The 24,171-nt window shown below is 41.5% G+C and overlaps 1 protein-coding gene and 1 long non-coding RNA gene across 2 annotated transcripts in view; one reads left to right on the top strand and one right to left on the bottom strand.

Moving 5' to 3' along the window:
• The window catches only part of LOC124127656 (taurocyamine kinase-like), a 29,982-nt gene extending 11,071 nt beyond the window's left edge, over positions 1-18,911 (bottom strand). Inside the window, exons 1-6 of the mRNA XM_048384330.1 lie at positions 18,698-18,911; positions 15,740-15,999; positions 15,171-15,319; positions 14,459-14,624; positions 13,870-14,053; positions 12,974-13,128 (exon numbers count right to left, since the gene is read on the bottom strand). Coding sequence (XP_048240287.1) covers positions 12,974-13,128; positions 13,870-14,053; positions 14,459-14,624; positions 15,171-15,319; positions 15,740-15,999; positions 18,698-18,848 — 1,065 coding nt within the window. The 5' untranslated portion in view covers positions 18,849-18,911. The remainder of the gene's footprint in view (positions 1-12,973; positions 13,129-13,869; positions 14,054-14,458; positions 14,625-15,170; positions 15,320-15,739; positions 16,000-18,697) is intronic.
• On the top strand, positions 572-2,513 carry LOC124126427. Its single transcript, XR_006859783.2, has 3 exons — positions 572-1,029; positions 1,387-1,537; positions 2,043-2,513. It is a non-coding gene; the product is annotated as an uncharacterized LOC124126427 (long non-coding RNA).
• Positions 18,912-24,171: the final 5,260 nt, after the last annotated feature.

The following is a 24,171-nucleotide window of genomic DNA, read 5'->3' as shown; positions in this document are numbered from 1 at the left end:
AGAGGAGTATGGGTGGGAGACGCGTATCTTTGCATGTGAGAGGAATATGTTTGTGAGAGGCGTATGGGTGGGAGAGGCGCATCTTTGCATGTGAGAGGAGTATGTTTGTGAGAGGCGTATCTTTGCATGTGAGGGGAGTATGTTTGTGAATGGAGTATTGGTGGGAGAGGCGTATCTTTGCATGTGAGGGGAGTATGGGTGGTGAAAGGGGTGAAAAGCAGCAAGAGCCCCATTCCACAAAGCGAACTTATAGTGCCAAGGTGATCGTAACTCTCATACCTTAATAAGGCTTACGACAGTCCACAAAGCGATCTAGTAGTACCAAGGTGATCGCAACCCTCATACCTTAAAGGATTATTAAAAAGGCTACGAACACAGCATTTTTCTTACAGAATACCATTCAAACATGAATTTATACCAAATCTGCATAGTCGATTTTTGAAAATAATTCGTAATTGTTATAATTATGCTCCAAAACCTAGAACACTTTGGCTCCGCCCACTCGTATGCATAGTTTTTTATTTAGCGGTCAGCCTCCTGTGGCTGTGACGTCATACCAGACAGTCCGCTATGTGTTGATCGTTCGTGTTTACGCTTGGCTGTCGACTGAAAAGTGACGCTAAGCGCTATATTTTGAATGAAGTTGTAGTGACAATATGCCGTATTGTCTCGCATTCGGGTGCACTTCGAGTGCTACGAATACTTCAGGCCTTCATTTCCATGGATTTCCCCGCGATCTACCAAGAAGAAAGCTGTGGCTGGCGTATTGTCGACGTGCTGATGTCAAACTCAAAGACATAAGCAAACACAGCACGTTGTGCTCCTTGCATATCTCGAAGAATAATTATGAACGGGATCCCGAGTTCATGGCACAGTATGGCTACACGAAAGCTAAACCCAAGCTTTTTAAGCATGCCGTACCGGACATTCCCCTGGCTATCGACGGCACGAGCAAGAATGTCACCAAAAGTGCCACGTTCACCGAGAGGGGGGCTTTTTCAGGAGCGACGACGGTTAGAACAAATAGAAGTGAGTGAAGTAGATATGAACTTGATTCACAATATTGAGTCGTATGATATGACATGCTCGTTTGTATCTCTCACAGTTTTCATTTACCAGAGTTGTTGGGTGTAGATCGATTTGACTACTTTGTTTTTAGCTGTAATTATGTCACAGTTTTCGCGCATCTCGTAGGTTTTGGCAGTATGCCTTGTCACCCATGAGGGATTGGGCATTCCTCCTACATACACTAGTCGCAAGGTTACTGTGTTTAAGAAAAAATCAGAATTGTCATAATTGTCTACGATTTATATAATTTATATTTTGTAAAATTAATTAGATCTAGAATGTGTAATAAAATCTATATTAATTATTTTCCCGTTTTAGGATCTGAAAGAAGCATATGATAGTTTCAAAGCAACTTAAGATTGTGGACAGTCCGGAGGTACAGATATTCAACATATATCAACATTCGAGCCTGTTCAAACTTGTGTTCAGTCTGGCAGTGGAAAACACCATTTCGAGTGTCAGGTGTCATGTAAGTGATTTATTCTAACATTTCATATATTGATTCTGCTCAGAATCAAATTTGATTAATTAATTCCGTAATTGTAACTATTTGAGCTTTCATTGTGATATTTGGATAATCATTTTAGACAAATGTGACAGAAAATACTATAGATTGATTGAGGGATACCTTCTTCCAATAATTCAGGCCATTCTGTTATGATAAATACTCATGTATACATATCTGGAGACAAATCAAGGTTGGCGAAAGAAACCACATGCTATACTTTTGATTGGACAAAACCCTGCTGACATAATCCTGTTAATCAAAGCCATCATGTCCAGTTGGTCCAGGGAAATTATCGCAATGGAATGGACATGTAATAGCCTGAATAGTGGAAGGGATACAATGAGATTTATGATTAAGGATATCTAATATAGTAATAAGTAACATCGAGAGATAATGTCCATAGGTCTGACCTGGTTTATCCTAGTATATTTATGTTATATGATTTTGATATTTGTTTTATTTACAGTGGCAGTTCCCAAGGCAAAAATACATCTTCGCACAAGACGGATTCAGACATTACCCGTCCGAAGACTCACAAGATGCATTCAGGCAAGACCGTGGCTGTACAGTGTGACCTGTACAAGAGGAGTGAGATTGTGTTTAAAGAGGACATAGAGGAAGATAAGGCTGAGGAAACAATCCAGATTACTTCCCCAACACCAATCCTGGTGAAAGAACTGAAATCATATGTGTCTGATGTATTAAGAAGGTCTATAGTACTTGAACCCTGCCACTTCTCCAGATGGAATGTATTCCCTTGATGAAAGAACATTGGGCGTTCTGCCCCAGGCTCGCACCCACTGACCCCAAGCACGGAGGCATGACAATCTAAATGACGTTACGCTATAGACAGATCAACGGTTACACATTCAAACATCGGTCTTTTAAGTATCAAAATCTGTAGAATAGTATGTATGAAATTCCTTTGAAATAGTGAGGAAGCAATGTTGTCAGTTATTTTATGTTTACATTAGTTGCATAGGTAAAGGAGAATTGTTTTGTTACTGGAAACAGTGATGAACTAGGTCACGTCGCCAGACGGTATGCAATGAAGGCAGTCAGCTGTATACACGGGTTAACATAAAAACACAAGTACGTTTGGCATTGAATGTAGCCCAGGCCCGTCTCTGTAGTTTTGATAGGCTATGTAGTGGATAAATATATAAGCTCTATTTACATCGTGTAGGCTTCATTTCACGTGTAACCATGCCTGCTGACGGATGGAAAGCATATTTGTCTAGTATTTATTTGAATCCCAAACACCCAGCCTCCTTTTCTGGCCCTGCTAAGTTGTATCACATTGCGAAAAAGGAGGGGAAATTTGATATTAGTTTGCATCACATAAAGAAGTGGTTGACATACCGAGATGCCTATTCGCTTCAGCGACCTTTAAGATACAAGCTCAAGCGGAACAGAGTGGTGGCTTCAGGCCTCAATGCTCGATGGGATATTGACTTTGCTGATATTGCCTCGGACAATGACGTTGTGAAATACTTACTCATAGCTATAAATGTATTTACACGCCCCTTAAAAATAAAACACTGGATGCGGTCATTAAGGCCTTGATCTCGTCCGGGATTATAACCACAGACCTCACAGATCATTGAATGAAAGATCACCCTCAGATATTAATCTGACTCATGAAGCTTTAGTATGGAAGGAACAATACATTGACACTTTGATAAAGCCAGTCAAATCGAAAGCTGAAATCAAACAGAAGTCAGTGAAGAAACCCTTTAAATTTAAAGTGGGCGATTAAGTGAGACTCTCTCATTTGAGACATCAATTTCAAAGAGACTATCTAGAAAAATGGATTGAAGAAATCTTTATTATCAGAAGAAGGTTCTATCGTGATGGTATGCCTATCTATATGTTGAAAGATATGGCAGATGATCTAGTTCAAGGTAGTTTCTATGCAAATGAGAGTAGAGAGTAGACAAGCCCGCAGACACAGCTGACTTGGTTGATGCATGTCATCGTATCCCAACTGCATGGATCGATTCTCATGATGTCAATCACTGAATTGTCTGGTGCAGACTCGATTATCTACTGACTGCCGTTATATATCTGGAATATTGCTGAGTGTGTCGTTAAACAGACAAACATAATTTATTGCTACTTCACTTCTGTTATTAATCCAACATGTCTTTGTGGTGTTAGTCTAGATATTGTTTTAATTGATCAATTTTTTAACATTATGTTAAAAAGTAGTATGCAAATAAATTATTTACACCTTCAGTTTTGTTCTAGTTGTTCCTTAATTTGATTGCAGGTCTTTCTTTGGAACTGATCACACTTTATTCATGTTATATATTACCATGATAGTAGTATAGAACGGGTCCGCAGGAACCTTTTTTGTTTGATCCGGTTGATCCAGGCGGATGCGAAGGTGATTGGTTGATCCAAGTCACGTGATCGGATAGGACGCGTCGGGAAAGGGTGGGGAATGAAAGGTGTGTGTTTATACGGCAGAAAAGAATTCATAAGAAAACAAAAGTAAAGGGTTTTGAATAGAGCTAAATGTATAGCGTGCTGCTCTGAATAGACAAGCAGCCCAGTTTGAATTGAGCGCGCTTGACAACTCACGTGGCCTCGTCGTTTAACCCGCGCTCGCTAGAGCGTGCGACCTGGTTTGATGAATACAGGATGTGTGTTGAAAGTACATCATACCACATTAGAGACGGGTTATGTCAACACGATATACGCCGGGTAATGTAGGCACACAAAAAAATGTACGTCTAGCTGGATCAAATTCATCTTGTACGGTCTACACGTTGTACACCATGAACGTTTGACAACCTGTATAGAAAAAAAAAAATTATAGACAAAATAGATAAGACTACAAAATCAGGAAGCTAGCAGTGTCGTTTACGTTTAGCGCGCAACAACGAGGTAGTCACGTAGTCATAATGTTCCAGAGTGAATACTATTGTCCATTCGTATATTACGGCTTTGTATGGAACCGATTGACTCGAATCAATAAATGATACGAATGAACTGTTTGTTTTTTTTCTCAGTTTTTGGCATATTAGTATATAGTCTTCGTCATACTACACCCGTGAAGGTCCCGGGTTATAGAATCGACCTTCAGTAACCCATGCTTATCGGCGACTGACGGGGATCGGTTGGTCAGTCTCGCCGACTCGGATGACACGTGCCATCGGTTCCTAGTTGCACAGATCGCTGCTCATGCTGTTGATCACTGGATTTTCTGGTCCAAGCTCGTTTATTGACAGACCACCGTCCTAGAGCTAGAATAATGCCGAGTGTGGCGTAAAACTAAATTCACTCACTCACTGATACCAATACATCTAAAAAAGTCGGTGAGTTTAAACGCGTATTTTACCCTTACAAGGACGAGTGCATTCCACACACCCTTCCTGTTATCAATGTGTCACTGTTTACAGTTCGGGCGAACATAACCCTATAGACATGTGTGCGGGCGAGTTCATCAAACAATTTTCCATGATAAACTCTGTTCTCTCTTCGAATTAAGGGTGAGTATTGTAAACATGAAAATGTCCTATAGATTGCTTCCATCACTTTCCCAACAAACCTAGCTTTGTGCCGTCACACGGGTACATGTACTTATCAGTTTTCTATCTATTTTCAAAATAGCACGTTCTGAAGTAAAACTGTGCACATCATGTTACACGGTTAAAACTCAAACCGTAGGGCTTATTTGTCATCGCGTTAAATGGAAAAGCTAGCATTGAAACATCAACTATGCAAGTCGGGACAGGGCTGAATAATTCTTTACAAATGGTTCACAATAGTACGCAGCGCCTGGATCAACCGGATCAACCAAAAAAGGCTCCTGCGGACCCGTTCTATACTACTCATGATTACTGTAAGGCATTGAAGAATATTTCTTTTTCACTTGCTGACAGTTTAGGAGAATATTTGATGGATTACAATGATAAGGATATGTCAATTTTAATCGATGCAGCTACATTTACTATAGTAATTGTCAGCGGTTAAGAAGAAACATACTTATGAATTGGTTCGTTATCGTCTAGTGGGCCAGCCAAGCTCACAAATTCAAGGAGAGCCAACTGTAGGACGTGTATGTTGGTGAAATTTACTGAGAATCCTTCATGTTGAGTGATGCAATCCAAAGGTTTCTCTCTCACCCCAGCATAAAAGTGGCAACATTTCGACTCAGGTCGGGATGACATAGGCAAACAGTTGCCACAGTCACACCTATCAACAAAATTATGTTATAGCTAATAATACATAAATAATGCAAACCTATCAATTTCTTTATGGTACAGTTCCCTAAAATTAAAAGAATTTCACGTATTTCTTATTTATGGCACACTTTTAAAATTCACACTATAAAAATTCATAATTATTTAACATGTCATGTGTTCCATTTTTGAAAATTTATATTCCACAATAACTATCACAACAGCTTACCAATAGCTATAGAAATTGAATGTGTTATAAAATTGAACTTCGATGCACCGGCAACATTGATAATGTTACACTAACGAATTTAGGGTACTGTGCTAGTACGTGTATTGACTGACGTACGTAATGGTATTTCACAGAAAGGTTGATCCCCATATTCGATCCTTCTGTTGGGTATATTTAGCCAGAAGAAGTTTTATAACACATTTAATAATTAAGGTGAAAAGTCTGACATATTATTTTGAACCGATTAACTTGTAACTCGCGATTTGAGCATTTACTGTCACATATATATAGGCGTGGCTTCGCATATTATTATTGGTCTAACATTGCGGTAATTGTGACTACACATTTTACCGTGACAGCTGAAAGATTGATTCCATATTTAATCTGTTTTCCTGAATATATGGCACGCTAATTACTAGCATACCAGTCTGTGTGAGGCCTATTCAAAACATCGTCGAGATCGGGATCGTCACTGCTTTCTTGTGAACTGCTGGAATCGTCGTCAGTATTCTGGTCGTTCTTGCTGCCAGAAATTGGGTCAAATTGAAAAGGTTGTACTTCTATGTCAGTATCTGTATGGGGTAGACCTTCCAAATCCATTTTTGACCTTGTGGGTCGAATTATGGGTGAAGATAAAAGAAAATTCCGAGAGCGATTCGGCGCGGCACCATTGCGCAACTTGTGTGTTTTGATGCTACAACTGTCCGGTATGACGTCACACGATCACGTGACTGGCTACCTCATTATCTTACGTAATCGCCAAATGCTTTCGATGATCGTCCGTTTTAGATTGCAAATTCAAGCTATATAACGAAGTGTTAATGTTTCAAACTGCCTTGAGTGTGTAACATATATATCTAAGTATTCATTAATAGTGAATATAAAGCATGTGTAAAAACCTTTTAAGAATCCTTTAACATAGGTTTACGACAGTCCACAAAGCGATCTAATAGTGCCAAGGTGATGGTAACTCTCATACCGTAACATAGGCTTACGACAGTCCACAAAGCGATCTAGTAGTACCAAGGTGATCGCAACCCTCATACCGTTACATAGGTTTACGACAGTCCACAAAGCGACCTTATAGTGACAAGGTGATGGTAACTCTCATACCGTAACATAGGCTTACGACAGTCCACAAAGCGATCTAGTAGTGCCAAGGTGATGGTTACTCTCATACCGTAACATAGGCTTACGACAGTCCACAAAGCGACCTTATAGTGACAAGGTGATGGTAACTCTCATACCGTAACATAGGCTTACGACAGTCCACAAAGCGATCTAATAGTGCCAAGGTGATGATAACTCTCATACCGTAACATAGGCTTACGACAGTCCACAAAGCGACCTTATAGTGACAAGGTGATGGTAACTCTCATACCGTAACATAGGCTTACGACAGTCCACAAAGCGATCTAGTAGTGCCAAGGTGATGGTAACTCTCATACCGTAACATAGGCTTACGACAGTCCACAAAGCGACCTTATAGTGACAGGGTGATGGTAACTCTCATACCGTAACATAGGCTTACGACAGTCCACAAAGCGACCTTATAGTGACAAGGTGATGGTAACTCTCATACCGTAACATAGGCTTACGACAGTCCACAAAGCGACCTTATAGTGACAAGGTGATGGTAACTCTCATACCGTAACATAGGCTTACGACAGTCCACAAAGCGACCTTATAGTGACAAGGTGATGGTAACTCTCATACCGTAACATAGGCTCACGACAGTCCACAAAGCGACCTTATAGTGACAAGGTGATGGTAACTCTCATACCGTAACATAGGCTTACGACAGTCCACAAAGCGATCTAATAGTGCCAAGGTGATGATAACTCTCATACCGTAACATAGGCTTACGACAGTCCACAAAGCGATCTAATAGTGCCAAGGTGATGGTAACTCTCATACCGTAACATAGGCTTACGACAGTCCACAAAGCAATCTAGTAGTACCAAGGTGATCGCAACCCTCATACCGTAACATAGGTTTACGACAGTCCACAAAGCGACCTTATAGTGACAAGGTGATGGTAACTCTCATACCGTAACATAGGCTTACGACAGTCCACAAAGCGATCTAATAGTGCCAAGGTGATGGTAACTCTCATACCGTAACATAGGCTTACGACAGTCCACAAAGCGATCTAGTAGTACCAAGGTGATCGCAACCCTCATACCGTAACATAGGTTTACGACAGTCCACAAAGCGACCTTATAGTGACAAGGTGATGGTAACTCTCATACCGTAACATAGGCTTACGACAGTCCACAAAGCGATCTAATAGTGCCAAGGTGATGGTAACTCTCATACCGTAACATAGGCTTACGACAGTCCACAAAGCGATCTAGTAGTACCAAGGTGATCGCAACCCTCATACCGTAACATAGGTTTACGACAGTCCACAAAGCGACCTTATAGTGACAAGGTGATGCTAACTCTCATACCGTAACATAGGCTTACGACAGTCCACAAAGCGATCTAATAGTGCCAAGGTGATGGTAACTCTCATACCGTAACATAGGTTTACGACAGTCCACAAAGCGATCTAATAGTGCCAAGGTGATGGTAACTCTCATTCCGTAACATAGGCTTACGACAGTCCACAAAGCTATCTAATAGTGCCAAGGTGATGATAACTCTCATACCGTAACATAGGCTTACGACAGTCCACAAAGCGATCTAGTAGTACCAAGGTGATGGTAACTCTCATACCGTAACATAGGCTTACGACAGTCCACAAAGCAAAGCGACCTTCTGGTGACAGGGTGATGGTAACTCTCATACCGTAACATAGGCTTACGACAGTCCACAAAGCGATCTAATAGTGCCAAGGTGATGGTAACTCTCATATCGTAACATAGGCTTACGACAGTCCACAAAGCGATCTAGTAGTACCAAGGTGATCGCAACCCTCATACCGTAACATAGGTTTACGACAGTCCACAAAGCGACCTTATAGTGACAGGGTGATGGTAACTCTCATACCGTAACATAGGTTTACGACAGTCCACAAAGCGATCTAATAGTGCCAAGGTGATGGTAACTCTCATACCGTAACATAGGCTTACGACAGTCCACAAAGCGATCTAATAGTGCCAAGGTGATGGTAACTCTCATATCGTAACATAGGCTTACGACAGTCCACAAAGCGATCTAGTAGTACCAAGGTGATCGCAACCCTCATACCGTAACATAGGTTTACGACAGTCCACAAAGCGACCTTATAGTGACAAGGTGATGGTAACTCTCATACCGTAACATAGGTTTACGACAGTCCACAAAGCGATCTAATAGTGCCAAGGTGATGGTAACTCTCATATCGTAACATAGGCTTACGACAGTCCACAAAGCGACCTTATAGTGACAAGGTGATGGTAACTCTCATACCGTAACATAGGCTTACGACAGTCCACAAAGCTATCTAATAGTGCCAAGGTGATGGTAACTCTCATACCGTAACATAGGTTTACGACAGTCCACAAAGCGATCTAATAGTGCCAAGGTGATGGTAACTCTCATATCGTAACATAGGCTTACGACAGTCCACAAAGCTATCTAATAGTGCCAAGGTGGCTATGACAGCCCTTTACAGTTAGTATGATGTTTAGTCTAATATTATTCCGTAATTTGCAAAACCAACAGTTGGACTAAGCTCCTTTGAACGCCGTTTACCGATTCAAATCAAGAACAAAATGCTACAACATGTTTTATTAAACCAAGGTTCATAAACTGACAGAACCTTGGATTCGAAGCCACAATCAGTAGATCCTGACATGTGTAAGGGACACAACCCTGTACAGTGGCATTGGTGATAAAACAAACAAACATAAGCATTACAGGCATAGTGGAGTTTCAGCAGGTCATACACTTTAGTAAAGCAGGTTCCCATCGGGTTGAGGGGTGGGGTAGCCTAGCTAGTAGTTAAAGCGTTGGCTTGTCACGCTAGAGACCAGGATTCAGTCCATCACATGCGTTAAGCCAATTTGTTGTGTCACTCGCCGTAATGTGACTGGGAAGTATCATTAAAAGCGACTGTACTGAGTCATGAATGCATCCTTCCTTATTTACAAATAAACTACTGTCAGACGCAGTTTCATCCGGGCGCCATCTCGTGACCTAAAGGGCTAGCCTACTACCGGGTCAAGGATGAAGCTATTGACTGACCTACTGAGAAGCTTAGGTATGATGTCAGTGTATGTAACCTATATAGACACTGAACAATCATTCTATCTCCGGTTCCGTAATTGGATACTGAAAAATGTGAAAAGCTGCTTTCTCCTTATTTCATTTGTGGACGAGATAGGTGAGGTGAAATGGGGTTTAACGTCGCGTCCAAGATTATTGCACTTATATAGCGACGTGCATGTACGTGTGTGTGTTTGTGTGGCTGCTTGTACTAGTCCGGACTGATGCCGATTTAAAGTGCTAGCTCACTGAGATACCATGCCGCAGTTTAACATGAATACTCCACTCAGACAAAGTATACTGACTCCGAGCCGACCAGTCCTTGTTTTAGTCCCTTAATGCCGAACCCCTAGACAGGGTAACAACAAGTACCATCTTTTAACGTCTTTTGGTTGGACGAGATAGAAATATGTTATTTCTCCAAGTTGTGTGTTTCTCGGTTTCCTTTTTTCCGAAAAATGTAACATATAACAGTTATTTGATCAAGAAAATGTCATTCTTTAAATCCAGTTGCCACCCCCAGTCAAACTCGCGTACGATGTCCTCTAAACTGACTCCACTTAACACAGCTCATAAAGATAAGTCTGGGTGAGTTATGGGGCGATTAGCGACTGTGTGGAGTGTAACACTTTTAATAGGCTTAGTTATAAATGTTTGCAGGTGGTTGTTTTTAACGGCAGAGGAAAGGTCAAACGCAGGGAGAACCCGTATGGGCCCGATCATGTAAATATTTTCGTTTCTCGTTCCGGTGGAAAGATTTAATTTTATACATAATTTAATATGTAATAAAGATAGCATTTAAAGTATTTTCAGTCACTTGGTAAACATTTTCTTTTGTCGAAAATCATAAAAAAATAGTTTCGATCGCTAACATTTATGTTTTGTTACTAATTGTAAACGACCTGTGAAGATCCGGGGTAGAATAGGTCTTCAGCAACCCATGCTTGCCGTGATAGGCGACTATACTTTTCGTAAGAGGCGACTAACGGGATCGGGTGGTCAGGCTCGCCGACTTGGTTGATGCATGTCATCGTATACCTATTGTGGATCGATGCTTATGATGTCAATTACCGGATTGCCTGGTCCAGACTCGATTATTTTTCAGACCACCGTCATATAGCTGGAATATTGCTGAGTGCGGCGTGAAACAACAAACAAACAAAGTAATTGTAAACACAATATGTTTGTTAGTGACCGGGTTTCCTTGAGATGCTTGAACCGGGAAGCGAGGGGGAATTGGCGCAAACAACTTTGATGTAAATCCACAAGAACTTGTAACATTAACTTTAAACAGTACATCGAGTGTTTGGACGCTGTAAGGAGCTTACGCACACACCGAGTCATGTTTATGCCTTCTGGGCATATCTTATGCACGTGAGGAATTTTTGGTTTTTAGATTATACGATATATCAAAACTTAGCTTGAAGGTCCTAATGAAAAAAATACGGAGAGCAAAAGATGTTATTTTCAAATATTTTACTTTTTGAGAATTAAGAAGTTGTGTTGAATATTTTCCGCACTGCTTGTGTGTCCTCCCGATCCAGGATGATGGATGATAATTATGTAATAGCTTTGTCCCATTTATGACACTGAGGTTGTTTAGAGGAATTGAGGACAGGAAAGAGTGTAATTTGGTCACAATATCTTATGCAGTATGTCCAGGAAAGTACATAGCTATTTTAAAGCAACTGTACACATCGTTTTTGTCTTGTAGCGTCATGTTCGTTGAAAGTGGGCGCCGCGTCGATCCCGTAGTGAATATCGACCCGTGAAGATTCCGGGGTAGAATAGGTCTTCAAAAACCCATGCTTGCAGTAAAAGGCGACTATGCTTGTCGTAAAAGGAGACTAACGGGATCGGGTGGTCAGGCTCGCTGACTTGGTTGATGCATGTCATCGATCCTAACTGCGTGGATCGATGCTCATGATGTCAATCACTGGATTGTCTGGTCCAGACTCGATTATTTACAGACCGCCGTCATATAGCTGGAATATTGCTGAATGCGGCGTAAAACAACAAACCAACTGAATATACCTGTAGAGAGGACGCTGTTTCTGGGCCCATATCGACATAGACTGATGGCAGGTGCGGTGCTCATTTTGTGTCCATATCTTCGTGTTGCAGTGGGGAGGTTGGCTAATACCAACCGTATTATTGCTGTATATGTGGCGTTAAAAAATTATCAACATTGTAGAAAAAACATTGTATACATTCCCTGGTCCGGACAGCCGTTAATCCGAAGATTACGGATACGCAAGGTTCTACAGTGAACATAAACACCATACTATAGACTTCTCTTCGTGTTTTTATTCTGGGGTCATAAAATAGGGTTTAGATACAATAATCCTCGTTGATATCACAGGACACTATGGAATAGCCCCATAAGCTCCTACTCCAGGCGGAGACACCAAGATGGAGCCTTGTCCACCCGTCCGTCCGTCGACACCGGAAGCTGACTGGACGGTCTGACATACACACTGAACTAGGTAGCACTAACACTGGTCATCGTTGGTTTCTTGACCTTTCACAGTGGCCGGCTAGTGTCCACCCGTGTTGGGAAGGCCAAAGACTTGCATAGCCAGTTACAATGAACTAATCACGTGGAGAGAAAACGAGTGGTTGGGAGAAGGTAGGTATCCCTAACTGTAGATTCAGATGTTTTGGCTTCCATGGTGATTTCCGAGCTGTGGGCACAAATAACTTAAAACACACGTGGAATTATTTACAAGTTCGCTGCACAATACTGCCTTGAGTGGACGACTGGGTGAGAGTTTTTGTAGTTTACTTCTTTGCGGCGGCAAGTTCTTTTTCCTTGGCAAGACATGCCTCGACGCCAACGCGCATCTCCTCCACAGCCTGGTACTCGGTAAGGCCCAGCCGACGTTTGTTGGACAGATCGTACACGCCACCGACACTCTCGGTGTGCTCGCCATGGATACCTGGAGAAGAGAAATGGTGTTGTGGCTGATGTTTATTCTTGTGTCTTATTATCGAAAAAAGATTAATAATAATATATATTATCGGGGGTTAGTCTTCTAAACATTGATTTCCCGTCCTAAACATGTCTATTTCGTTGTTCCATTCATTTTAAGAGAATGTGCCTTCATTTTATTATTGACACCACTGTGGCCTGTGGTGGTTGTTGTCTAATATGTTTGTTTGTTGTTTAACGCCACACTCAGCAATATTCCAGCTATATATGACGGTGGTGTGTAAATAATCAAGTATGGACCAGATAATCCAGTGATGACATCATAAGCCTCGATCTATGCAATTGGGATACGATGACATACATCAACCAAGGCAGCGAGCCTTACCACCCGATCCCGTTAGTCGCCTCTCACGATAAGCATAGTCGCTTTTTACAGCAAGCATGTGTTGCTGAAGACCTATTCTACCCTGCATCTTCACGGGTCGTCTTATATGTAAATGTACTTGGTCCATAACATAAAAGGTAAATACATTTCTAAATCTTCTCATTTGTGAGGCTCGGGAGAAGGAGAGGTTATGAAAACGGGGTAATCAGTTCGAGAGATAAATTCTGCCAACAAAAAAAACCCAGTCTTTCAATCTTAGAATTCAATTAAACTTTACCGAGTGATCGAACTATTTTTATCCTTTATTAAAAATCGAATTACAAATAATCCTTTAATTGTGACGAGAGTTAAAGGAGGATTTACCTCTAGCTTGGATGTTAAGGTTATCACAGAATGACTTGAACTCAGGCGAGGCGGCCAGATTGGGGATCTTCATGTGCACGGAGGCACGGAGAGCTGTGCCCAAGTTGCTGGGGCAGAATGTCAGGTAGCCGAGACCGTCACGTTTTGCGAATGAGAGACCACTGGCTGTCATGGTGTTGATAGCCTGCAAAGAAAATCAGGAAAATTGTAAAACAGGACCAGAGCTTAAAACGTATCTTGCTCATGCAAAGCCGGTTCGTTTTCCTTAAATAGTTACATGTTATAGCCAAATACTTCTGGCATAACGGGGAGCACGGGTGGCCCAGTCGTCTAAGGCGCCGCGATTCGCTGTGCAGAGTTGCGTCCCTTGGGCACGCCAGAAACCTATGATTGTGGGTTCGAATCCCGGTTTGCCCCGATTATGTTTCTAGGTTTGTCAGCACCATACCCGTGCTCGTGGGTTTCACCTAAGTGGTAAATGTCTGAGACCTGCGTACTTTCCTCCCCCATTAAGCTGACACGCCGCGATATAACTGGAATATCCACAGATCGCGCGTAATCTTTGAAGAAGAGTTGAATTTTGACCTACCACGACGAGTCGCCTGTAGACTGCGGCCAAGTCGCCACCCTTCTGCATGGAGATGAGACGGAGATGGTCCTCCTCGTTTACCCACACAAGGAAGTTCTTGGCGGTGTTGAAGAAGATGCCCCTGCCGGAGCACCAGTCGTTGTAGCCGCCGGCGTCTCTCAAGAATCTAGAATAGTTAATATACAATAACATTAATAGGTATGAGATGCGCAAAGTACGTCAAACGGGTGTTCTTCATATATCAACAATCAAAGCTCCCATAGAAAGACAAATCCTTTCTCCACCTTTATATCAGTCCATCTATCTTATACAAAGGGCCGATGTCCAAAATTTTAACATGTATCTGTTCTATAAAATCGGTGTCCATGGCACGAGTACGTTTAGCTTTAAGTCGCTTTAAATATTCTTTGCCAGGAATGACAATTGTAGCAAGAATCGAAACTAGGTAACGAGCTGACACTTATGTTCCCCTCGACCACCCCTTGCATTGTTAGGAACGGGTGCATAACTACACACCAATAGGCTCAGTGCTTTTCAGAGCTAAACACAGGAGGGGTATCCATTGTTACCGGAAGCAAGGATCAGGAATGGAGTACACACCCAAACCACACAACCGCCGCACATCGAGAGGCATCTCCCTCTTTCCACCAGGGCTTCTGTAAGGGAGAGGGGTATTTACAATGGACCTATTCCTGTAAACAGGTGTACCCACCTGTCGTCATCCTTGAAGAGAAAGTGGTCCTCGGTCATCTGTTTCTGGTCCTCCTTGGACATGCCCTCCAGAGGGAAGTACTTTCCGGCCAGCTCGCCAGAGAACTTCTCGAAGGCGGCCTTGGTGTCCTCCTCCATCTTCAGACGCTCCTGGGGTGCAAAAGTTTATCATTCAGTACCCACAGTTTGACACAGACAATCCTTCAGTATCCACAGATAGACACAGACAATCCTTTAATACTCTAAACTTCGACATGGGCAATCCTTCAATACCGACATATAGACACAGACAATCCTTCAATACTCTGCACTTAAACATACTCAATCCTTCAATACCCACAGACAATCCTTCAGTACCAACAGTTAGACACAGACACTGTAGCATTAGTGTGGGTGACTGAGTTTTGTTTAACACTGTTTTCACCAGTATTCAAGTTGTATTACGTTCCGGGGTTTTGTTGTACATCTAGCATCCAACGATTAATGAGTGTGGGTAACATCTGATGACAATTCTCAGGCACCCCATCCTCCTAAAATATCTAAAAATAACGTTGCCCCCTAACTTCATACCTGCTTGGTGAGGACGGGTGGGAAGCCGTAGCTGTCATGGCTCCTGCCGACACGGACGCGGGTGGAAACGATGTATTCGCCAGATGGGTCAAGGTCTCCGAAGTTCAACTTGTCAAGGTCACCCATTTCTGGCTCTGGGTGCTTAAGCTCGGGAACCTTATGATATTCCTTAATCACAGCATCGAGGACGCCGGCGAAGACGGTGTAGGCGTCGGGGTCGCAGGCGTAGATGCCGACACCGCTGTCGAGGTTCATACAGCCTGAAGAATTAATCATCAAGTTTTGAAAGAATCACAAACACATGAATTACAGAATAAAATGAAATTATATATATGATGTTATATTTACGAGAGGATGTGTAATCGCAGCTTCCGAATATGTGACCATGCTGATTGTGTGGCGTAACGCGGCACGGGCATAATCAAACTAAGCGTCTCTCAATCTTGTATTGGTTTATTGCCATGTTAACTTAAGTATTAACCTCTTTATCGTGTTTCTGGAAAATAAGGCCACTATTATAATAGAATTCGAAGTCATGGTTTACACTTTTATTCATAAGTAGCTTTTCATCTTGTATTACTCAAATTATGCCTTTTTAATGCGTCGTGCTATCGTCGTTGTATGTTCATTCATGTCATCCTGTATTTGTGTCTGTATTTATGGGGGCGGTCGGATAGCCTTGTGGTTAAAGCGTTAGCTCGTCACGCCGAAGACCCGGGTTCGATTCCCGACATGGGTACAATCTGTGAAGCCCATATCTGGTGTCCCCCGCCGCGATATTGCTGGAATATTGCTAAAAGCGGCGTAAAACCATACTCCCTCACTCACTGTATTTATGATACATGTATCTATGAGCTTTTCTTAAATATAAACCAAATTCCCAAATCGGGTAATACGGTATTATCTTATCTTATCTTATATGCAAAAGGATGTTCTGACCCGATTATGTCGAGATAGTCGTGAAATAGCTGAACATTTACTGTGACGTGAGGCAACAATCTACCCATAGTCTTGCTAATGAATCATTCATGTACCTATGCTTTTCCTAAAGCTAACACGAGGATCGGACTGTTGTTATTCTGTGTATATCATCTTACCACGATAATATGGATCGTTGTTCATGATATCAACCCTTGTTACTGGCCCCGCTTAAAGAGCATGGATGTTGCCAAATGCGTCGTCAAACAACATTCGCTCAATCACTCACAAGCAGAAACTAGACTGATCATCTGTATCATTAAATCCGATCATTTGCAACTTTTATATTCCTTCTGAATTAAATTGTTGAATACTACTATTGTCGCTGGTTTAGACCCGTGAAGATCCGGGGTAGAATAGGTCTTCAGCAACCCATGCTTGCCGTAAAAGGCGACTATGCTTGTCGTAAGAGGCGACTAACGGGATCGGGTGATCAGGATCGCTGATTCGGTTGATGCATATCATTGTATCCCAATTGCGAAGATCGATGCTCGTGATAACAATCACTGGATTATCTGGTCAAGACATATAGCTGGAATTTTGCAGAGTGCGGCGTTAAAAAAACAAACTAATCAATATGATTTACTCGAGGTAGACAGTGACCCTCACTTAAGCCAATAAGCCCTCAAGGTCATGGTAATGATGGACGTACACTGAGGTGTTTTCCAGGTGAGCTTCAGTCTTATTATTTTAAGAGTATACATAAAACATTACAGAGACATGAGCTCGATAGGACTTATAAGATAATTGACGCCTCTCAATTGTACCGAGCTATTTATTCGTAGGGATTAACGTACTTCAGCGGGAATGTCATAAGTCCAGTTAAAACATAGGTCATGCTGTGCATTAGTCGGTCTACTAGACCCTACAAAATTAATTCAAAGGAATCCGACTCACGTATATAATGATTTGGCAAGTCTAGATTGCCTCAGCCCTGAAATTAAGCAATGTTTTAGGCTCCATTTGGATTTTATTTTCTATTTTTAGATACATATTTTAAAAAAAAGATTTCTTAACAAAATCTTAGTCTATCTGTGAATCAAAGCGAACCTGTCATGAATATTCTTAAGTACATGTGCACTAGTGGTATCTTGCATATCTGTACAAGTTACTTTGCTCATCACATGTCGAGTGACCTTCGGTCCATAACGAGGTTGGTTGTCATGCTACTAATTATAAACTTGTAGACATGGAATCCTATGTCAGCATTAATGATAAATGGCAATGCATGATGAGCACAGTACATGGATTCCGTAGAACGTACATGGATATCTGTAGTAATAGATATGGTGATCACTGTCGCGTCTACCAGCTGAGCATGAGTGAAAGCAAACTCGCCGGCAGCACAGCGTGGGTTGCTCTGTCTATATACGGGCATCGCTATGGATGCCGCCGAAAATAACACCGTGCTAACACCGGTGTGACAGCCGATGCCTCGTGCTACACGTGCAGAATGCTTGGCTGCAAACGTTGCAGAGAATATGGGTTCACAGAAGAATATTGATATTTCATATGGAAGAAATGTGGGATATCTCCCACTGGTTGCAAAGGGTTGGTGAAACTGTAGGGGTATGGATTATATAGAGATTATATATACTACTACTATCATATCACCTTGGAATTGTATGGAGCTGCATTAATAAAGGAGGGAGCAATGCTACTGGACGAAAGACGTATCAAAGACATGACATATGATTCCCAATTTACTAAACGCTACACAGATTTAAGGAGATTTCACCTTTTGGATGACCCCTGCAACTAAATCAAGTTTATCGACTACCAATCTAGCCAATTCCACACTGATACCACGCGACCTACCTATCCATTCGAAAAAAAAATCAATAATTAACATTATAACAGAATATTAAGTCTTTCACAAGTTTATAATTATACATTCAAATATATTCACACCAAGGTGTATTTTATTGCATGGGTTGGAATGCTAAGGATTCATTTCTATTTCAATTGAATTCAACCAACCTGATCGGATGCAGTCAGCGAGGGTACCTCCAAATTTCGTCTTTTTATCCTTGAGTGCTTCATAGCGTTCCTTAGTAAGATTGTTTTTCAGAAGGGATTTGCAGTCAGCAGCCCCATCGAGCTTTGCCCAGAGTTCTTCAACAGAAGCCATGGCGAGAGTTTGAGAGAGGTCGGTACGAAGCTAGTAAGTCCACAAGATCTCTGCCTAAACCCTCAGTCCCCTCTTCCTTATATACAGGTTGCCTGGTTACCGCACTACGTACGACGGAGGCTTCTGATTGGCTGAAGGAAACAAGCGGTGTACAAGTAATCGGCACTTATCGACTGTCGGTGTACTAATGCTGGTTATCCAACAACGGTGCCTTTGTGGATTATGTAATTAATCACATGTTCAGGTTGGACAACGTGTCAAACATGATTCGGTTATTTATTAAAATCTTGTTATCTAAATAAATGGATAAAGAAATGTATCATTCAGATAACTCTTAGCTGAAACCGGAAGTGCGCCCTTGCTCCGGAAGTGCTAGTATGCATGGGTTTGATTACGATGTCGATATAGCTGACATGTTAGATCGTACACCTTTCAAAAGTGCTGACTTTGGAGAGATGTAATTTAGAATTCATTTGTTAAACTGATATAGAATCGAGTACACGTGTGTATATGTTAACATATTGTAGCTCCGTTTAGAATACGCCTTTTATGTTCTAGTCTGTCTGACAGTCCCTGAACCTTATTATTTTCCCTTCCACCCAGCCCTTACTGTAATGCTGAAGATCTAAATGAAGCAAGTCTAGATTTCCACAGATTCAGGTTCTGAATCGCCAATCTCACATTGGCTCCTTTTCAATTTAAATGGAGTAGTTTATTTCTATCAAAATTACATATGACTGTATTGTGCTTATTAACGAAATGATGATTATGAGGATGTATGCATAATTTATGATTAGGGCCAATTTATTCCACAGAAATACCAGATGATAAATATGTAAAACATCTGTTGTTATGATATTATTATTACGAGAGTTTGTATCACTGAGACGTGCTGTATTTCTTTAAAGCTCTTGCTAGAACAGAAGTATGGTTAAAGCATGTTCTCCTTTCCTTCGCCAAATGTCTCGCTATGTGTGTTATACAACTTTATTTGTATGTTCAGTTGGATATCAATTATTTATTATGAATTTAGTTATGAAAGTCCCTATCAGTGTGAAAATTGGAAATATTTTACTCGAGTTAAATAACAGGATTATACATTCAAAATTACAAGTTATTATAAATATTATATCACGTAACTTGTTATTTCGTCTCATAAATAATAAAATATAACTTTGTATCTATCTACTTTGTGTATTTTGGCTGATTGGTATTCACAAATGTGTTTGTTTGTTGTTTAACGCCGCACGCCGCAATAGCCAGTTATAAGACGGCGGTCTATAAATAATCGAATCTGGACCAGACAATCCAGTGATGACATCATGACCATCGATCCACGCAATTGGGATACGGTGACATGTATCAACCAAGTCAGCGAGCCTCACCACCCGATCCGGATAGCCGCCTTTTACGAGAAACGTGTGTTGCTGTGTTCTTATTATAACCCTGATGTTGACGCAGCTATTTCACAATTCTAGTCGTCACACTGAATTGTTGTTCTAATATTATATAGTTGCAGATCATAACACACTGCTACCCGAACACAGGTACCTAAAAAATGTCACGTCCTTAGATTATGATGTTTTTGTTTAAAACAATTTTTTTTTGTCAATATTATCTTGAGAAAGATATATACTTTTAGTATACGTTAGACAACAAATTATATTTTTCACCTGAATCTTCCGGGATATAGTTATAATAAGCGACCAAACCCTTTCCATAATCATATGATGTTTGTTTGTTTGTTTGTTGTTTAACGCCGCACCCAGCAATATTCCAGCTACATACCGGCGGTCTGTAAATAATCAAATCTGGACAAGACATTCCAGTGATTACCACAATGAGAATCGATTTACGCAATTGGGATACGATGTCATGCATCAAGCAAATCAGCGATCCTGACCACCCGATCCCGTTAGTCGCCTCTTACGACAAGTATAGTCACCATTTACGGCAAGCATGGGTTGCTGAAGACCTATTCTACCCCGGATCTTCACAGGTACATAATCATATGAAATCTCTGCTCAAAAGGAGACCGTTGTACGATTCTGACCCTATCATGAAGCCAAGATTTCGGTATATGGCATCCCTCTCTCGTCAACGCTTCAACTTCAACAAGACTTAAATATGTTAAGGTTTTCGCATGATTATTAAAGGCCCATGTGAACATTTAACACATTTAACTGCAAGCGGTAATATGAAATGATTGATTATGTCCGCCTCTGTACCGCAGCTGGGAGTTGTACGTGACAGTCTGCCCGATCGTCACACTACACGGCTACAGCTTATCAATGTGGCGTGTGTCCTCAGCAAGGTGCGGCATGAGTCATTCAAGACAACACGTAACCCGGTTTTGGAACAAAGTATGGTGATGTCACTCTGCCCTTGTATGATGCAACACACAGAGAGAGGGAGAGAGACAGTCCATTGACATAGGGGCGAGACATATGTCTGTCTGTGGTAGGACGTGTGTGGAGGGGTTGGGGTTGGGGTTGGGGTTGGGGTTGGGGATTGCACAGGCGGGGGTTTGTATATAGTGTTCTGGGTTTGCGTGTGTGTATATTATATTATATTATATATATTATTAAATATATTATTATATATATAATTATATATAATTATAGTGTTCTGTGTAACCCATTTATCAGATTCATAGTTTTATTTATCATGGCAATGTGACCAGTTTAATTTAATGGTGATTTTTACAATATGTTGTGTAGTTTTATTTTACCCAACTTCCTGATTGATAATTTGATTATCGTGTATGTGAGGCCCGTTTAAATAAAATGCAAGTTAAAGCAGAAAATTGAGACAGAAATATGATCATTATGTACTGTTGTCATTGAAACGAGAATCGATAATATCACCATGTAAGTAAACATGTATACGTGCGATACGGCACTGTTCCTGTTTCATCAGTACTGAACGGCTGCATCACACAGGGGCCAATCGTCACCCCCCCCTAACCCATCCCAACCAACCCAACCCCCCCCCCCCCCCCCCCCCCCCCCCACATTCTTAAACAGCGGGACATGTTACACGGCCATCTGGACGTGATATCTTATCCATTATCACAAACACGATACACAACGAAGAAAACTACAACACATTAGTATTATGTCCTTCTTCGTAACTTTTCTATTTATGTCATATTGAGCAACGTATCACTGTGACATGAGAGCTCCAGTTATAAGGTGGATACCCAGCTAAGTGAAAATTGCATAAGTGAAGGTGATCCTAGCTCAGAGGGAGGTCATATTTCACCAAGATCAGTCACAGGGCACGGCGGGTGTCAGACTAATGTATTAACAATGCAGTCAATGGGAAAGTACTAAAAGCTAACCGGCGGAACGTGTAGGTCTGCAGGTGGTGAAGGAGTGAAAGGTCTGGTTGTGTGTGTGTGTGTGTGTCTGTCTGTCTGTCTGTACGTGTGTGTGTGTCTGTCTGTACGTACGTGTGTGTGTGTCCGTGTCTCTGTGTGTGTCTGTCTGTACGTGTGTGTGTGTCTGTGTCTCTCTGTCTGTACGTGTGTGTATGTGTCTGTCTGTACGTGTGTGTGTGTGTCCGTGTCTGTGTCTCTGTGTGTGTCTGTCTGTACGTGTGTGTGTATGTGTCTGTCTGTACGTGTGTGTGTGTGTCCGTGTCTGTGTCTCTGTGTGTGAATGTCTGTACGTGAACTTGTATGCGTACGTGCGTGTGTGTTTGTGTTACATAACCATGATAATTGTGTATCATTATTATTATAAGTATTATTAAAACTAGCAGATTGGATGTCTGGATGGAAATGTTTTGAAACACCCTTGAGTTGATTGAAACAACTACAGCTGACAATCTAATAACCAGTGCTTGATAAGTGTGAGTGTGTATATGTATGTGTGTATGTGTATGTATGTGTGTGTGTGTGTGCTTTTGTGTGTTTGTGTGGCTGTGTGAGTGTCTGTGGCTGTGTGTTCTCTGTGCGAATGTGGGAATGTGTGTGTGTGTGTGTGTGTCTGTGTGAGTGTTTGTGTCTATGTGAGTGAATGTGAGTGTATGTGTCTGCGTGAGTGTCTGTGTGTGTGTTCTCTGTGTGTGTCTGTGTCTGTCAGTGCATGTGTGTGTCTGTCTGTATCTATGTGAGTGTCTGTGTGTTGTCGTCAGGGGTGGGTCGGTGACAACCCAAATAATGCTGCGCAGGCATTGAGTGAGCGAGTGAGGGAGTATTTCTAGTCACATCGGCAATATTTCAGCCATATCGTGACTAATGCAGGCATTGAGGAAGCGCTCACCTGAAAATGAAACCACTTGATTATATTAACCATATGAAGGCTATGTCATGTAATACGACATTAAGCGGACAGTATTATGTTGAATGATGTAATTATGTTTAAATATCCGTTAGGGACATTATTTTATAGTGAAACTAACTTAGTTTTAGTGCTGTCTTACTTTAGTGCTCTCCTACAATGTCCACTTCAGGAAGGTCTACAACAACGGTTGGTTGTGTGTAATTGGCATTGTGCGTCATATACGACCTATTCTGCTGAATTTCATGTCGTTGCTTGAAGTAATCTTTTAAAACTCAAGGTTGTAATCTTCTGGGTTTTTTTAAAATTGGAGATTTGTTTTAAAATCTGGCACAGAATATTAACATTCACTCCACCGGTGACTCAACCTTTGCTATGTGGATTACCCATTATGCAGCTCTGACTCATGAGCTCCGTGGTGACCGGGGTTAGAATAGGTTCTTCTACTTTATTGCCGGTCGTAGGAGACGACTAGGGGGGATCTGCTGATCAGGCCCGTAACTTGGCTGACTATGCCAATGTGCCCCCATGTCGTGGGACGTAGTTAGTGTTTTAAATCTCTTTATATCTGGTCCAACCTCGATGTTTGACATGTCGCCGTGAGGTTGCCTGATTATTGTTGACTGCGGCATTAAACAACATTCACTCTCATAAGATTACAAGTAATTCCATGACAAAATAACATTGAATATATTAACAAAATACTTTTGGCAAATTTCTTCATGGGTTTGTTCTGTTTGTATCAATTATAGATCCCTTTGGTTTATCGGAGTGAGTAGTTGTTTTCAGAGCATCAAAGTGGTATGGTCCACTTGCATTCTACGTTACTTGTTTTTGAAAATGTTATTGATTCAGAAACAATTTCAACGTCAAGCGTACTGCACCGGTAATGTCAGTCTTAGTGCTCAGACAAGATTAAGCGTTATGCACTGACTAGACCAAGCGTACAGCGCAGACTAGATCCAGCGTACATCACAGACTAGACCAAGCGTACAGCACAGACTAGACCAAGCGTACAGCACAGACTAGATCCAGCG

Source organism: Haliotis rufescens, unplaced genomic scaffold (assembly GCF_023055435.1).
Source record: "Haliotis rufescens isolate VD_foot unplaced genomic scaffold, xgHalRufe1.0.p SCAF_5, whole genome shotgun sequence".
Taxonomy (NCBI): Eukaryota; Metazoa; Mollusca; class Gastropoda; order Lepetellida; family Haliotidae; genus Haliotis; species Haliotis rufescens.
This window is presented reverse-complemented; position numbering and strand designations above follow the sequence as displayed.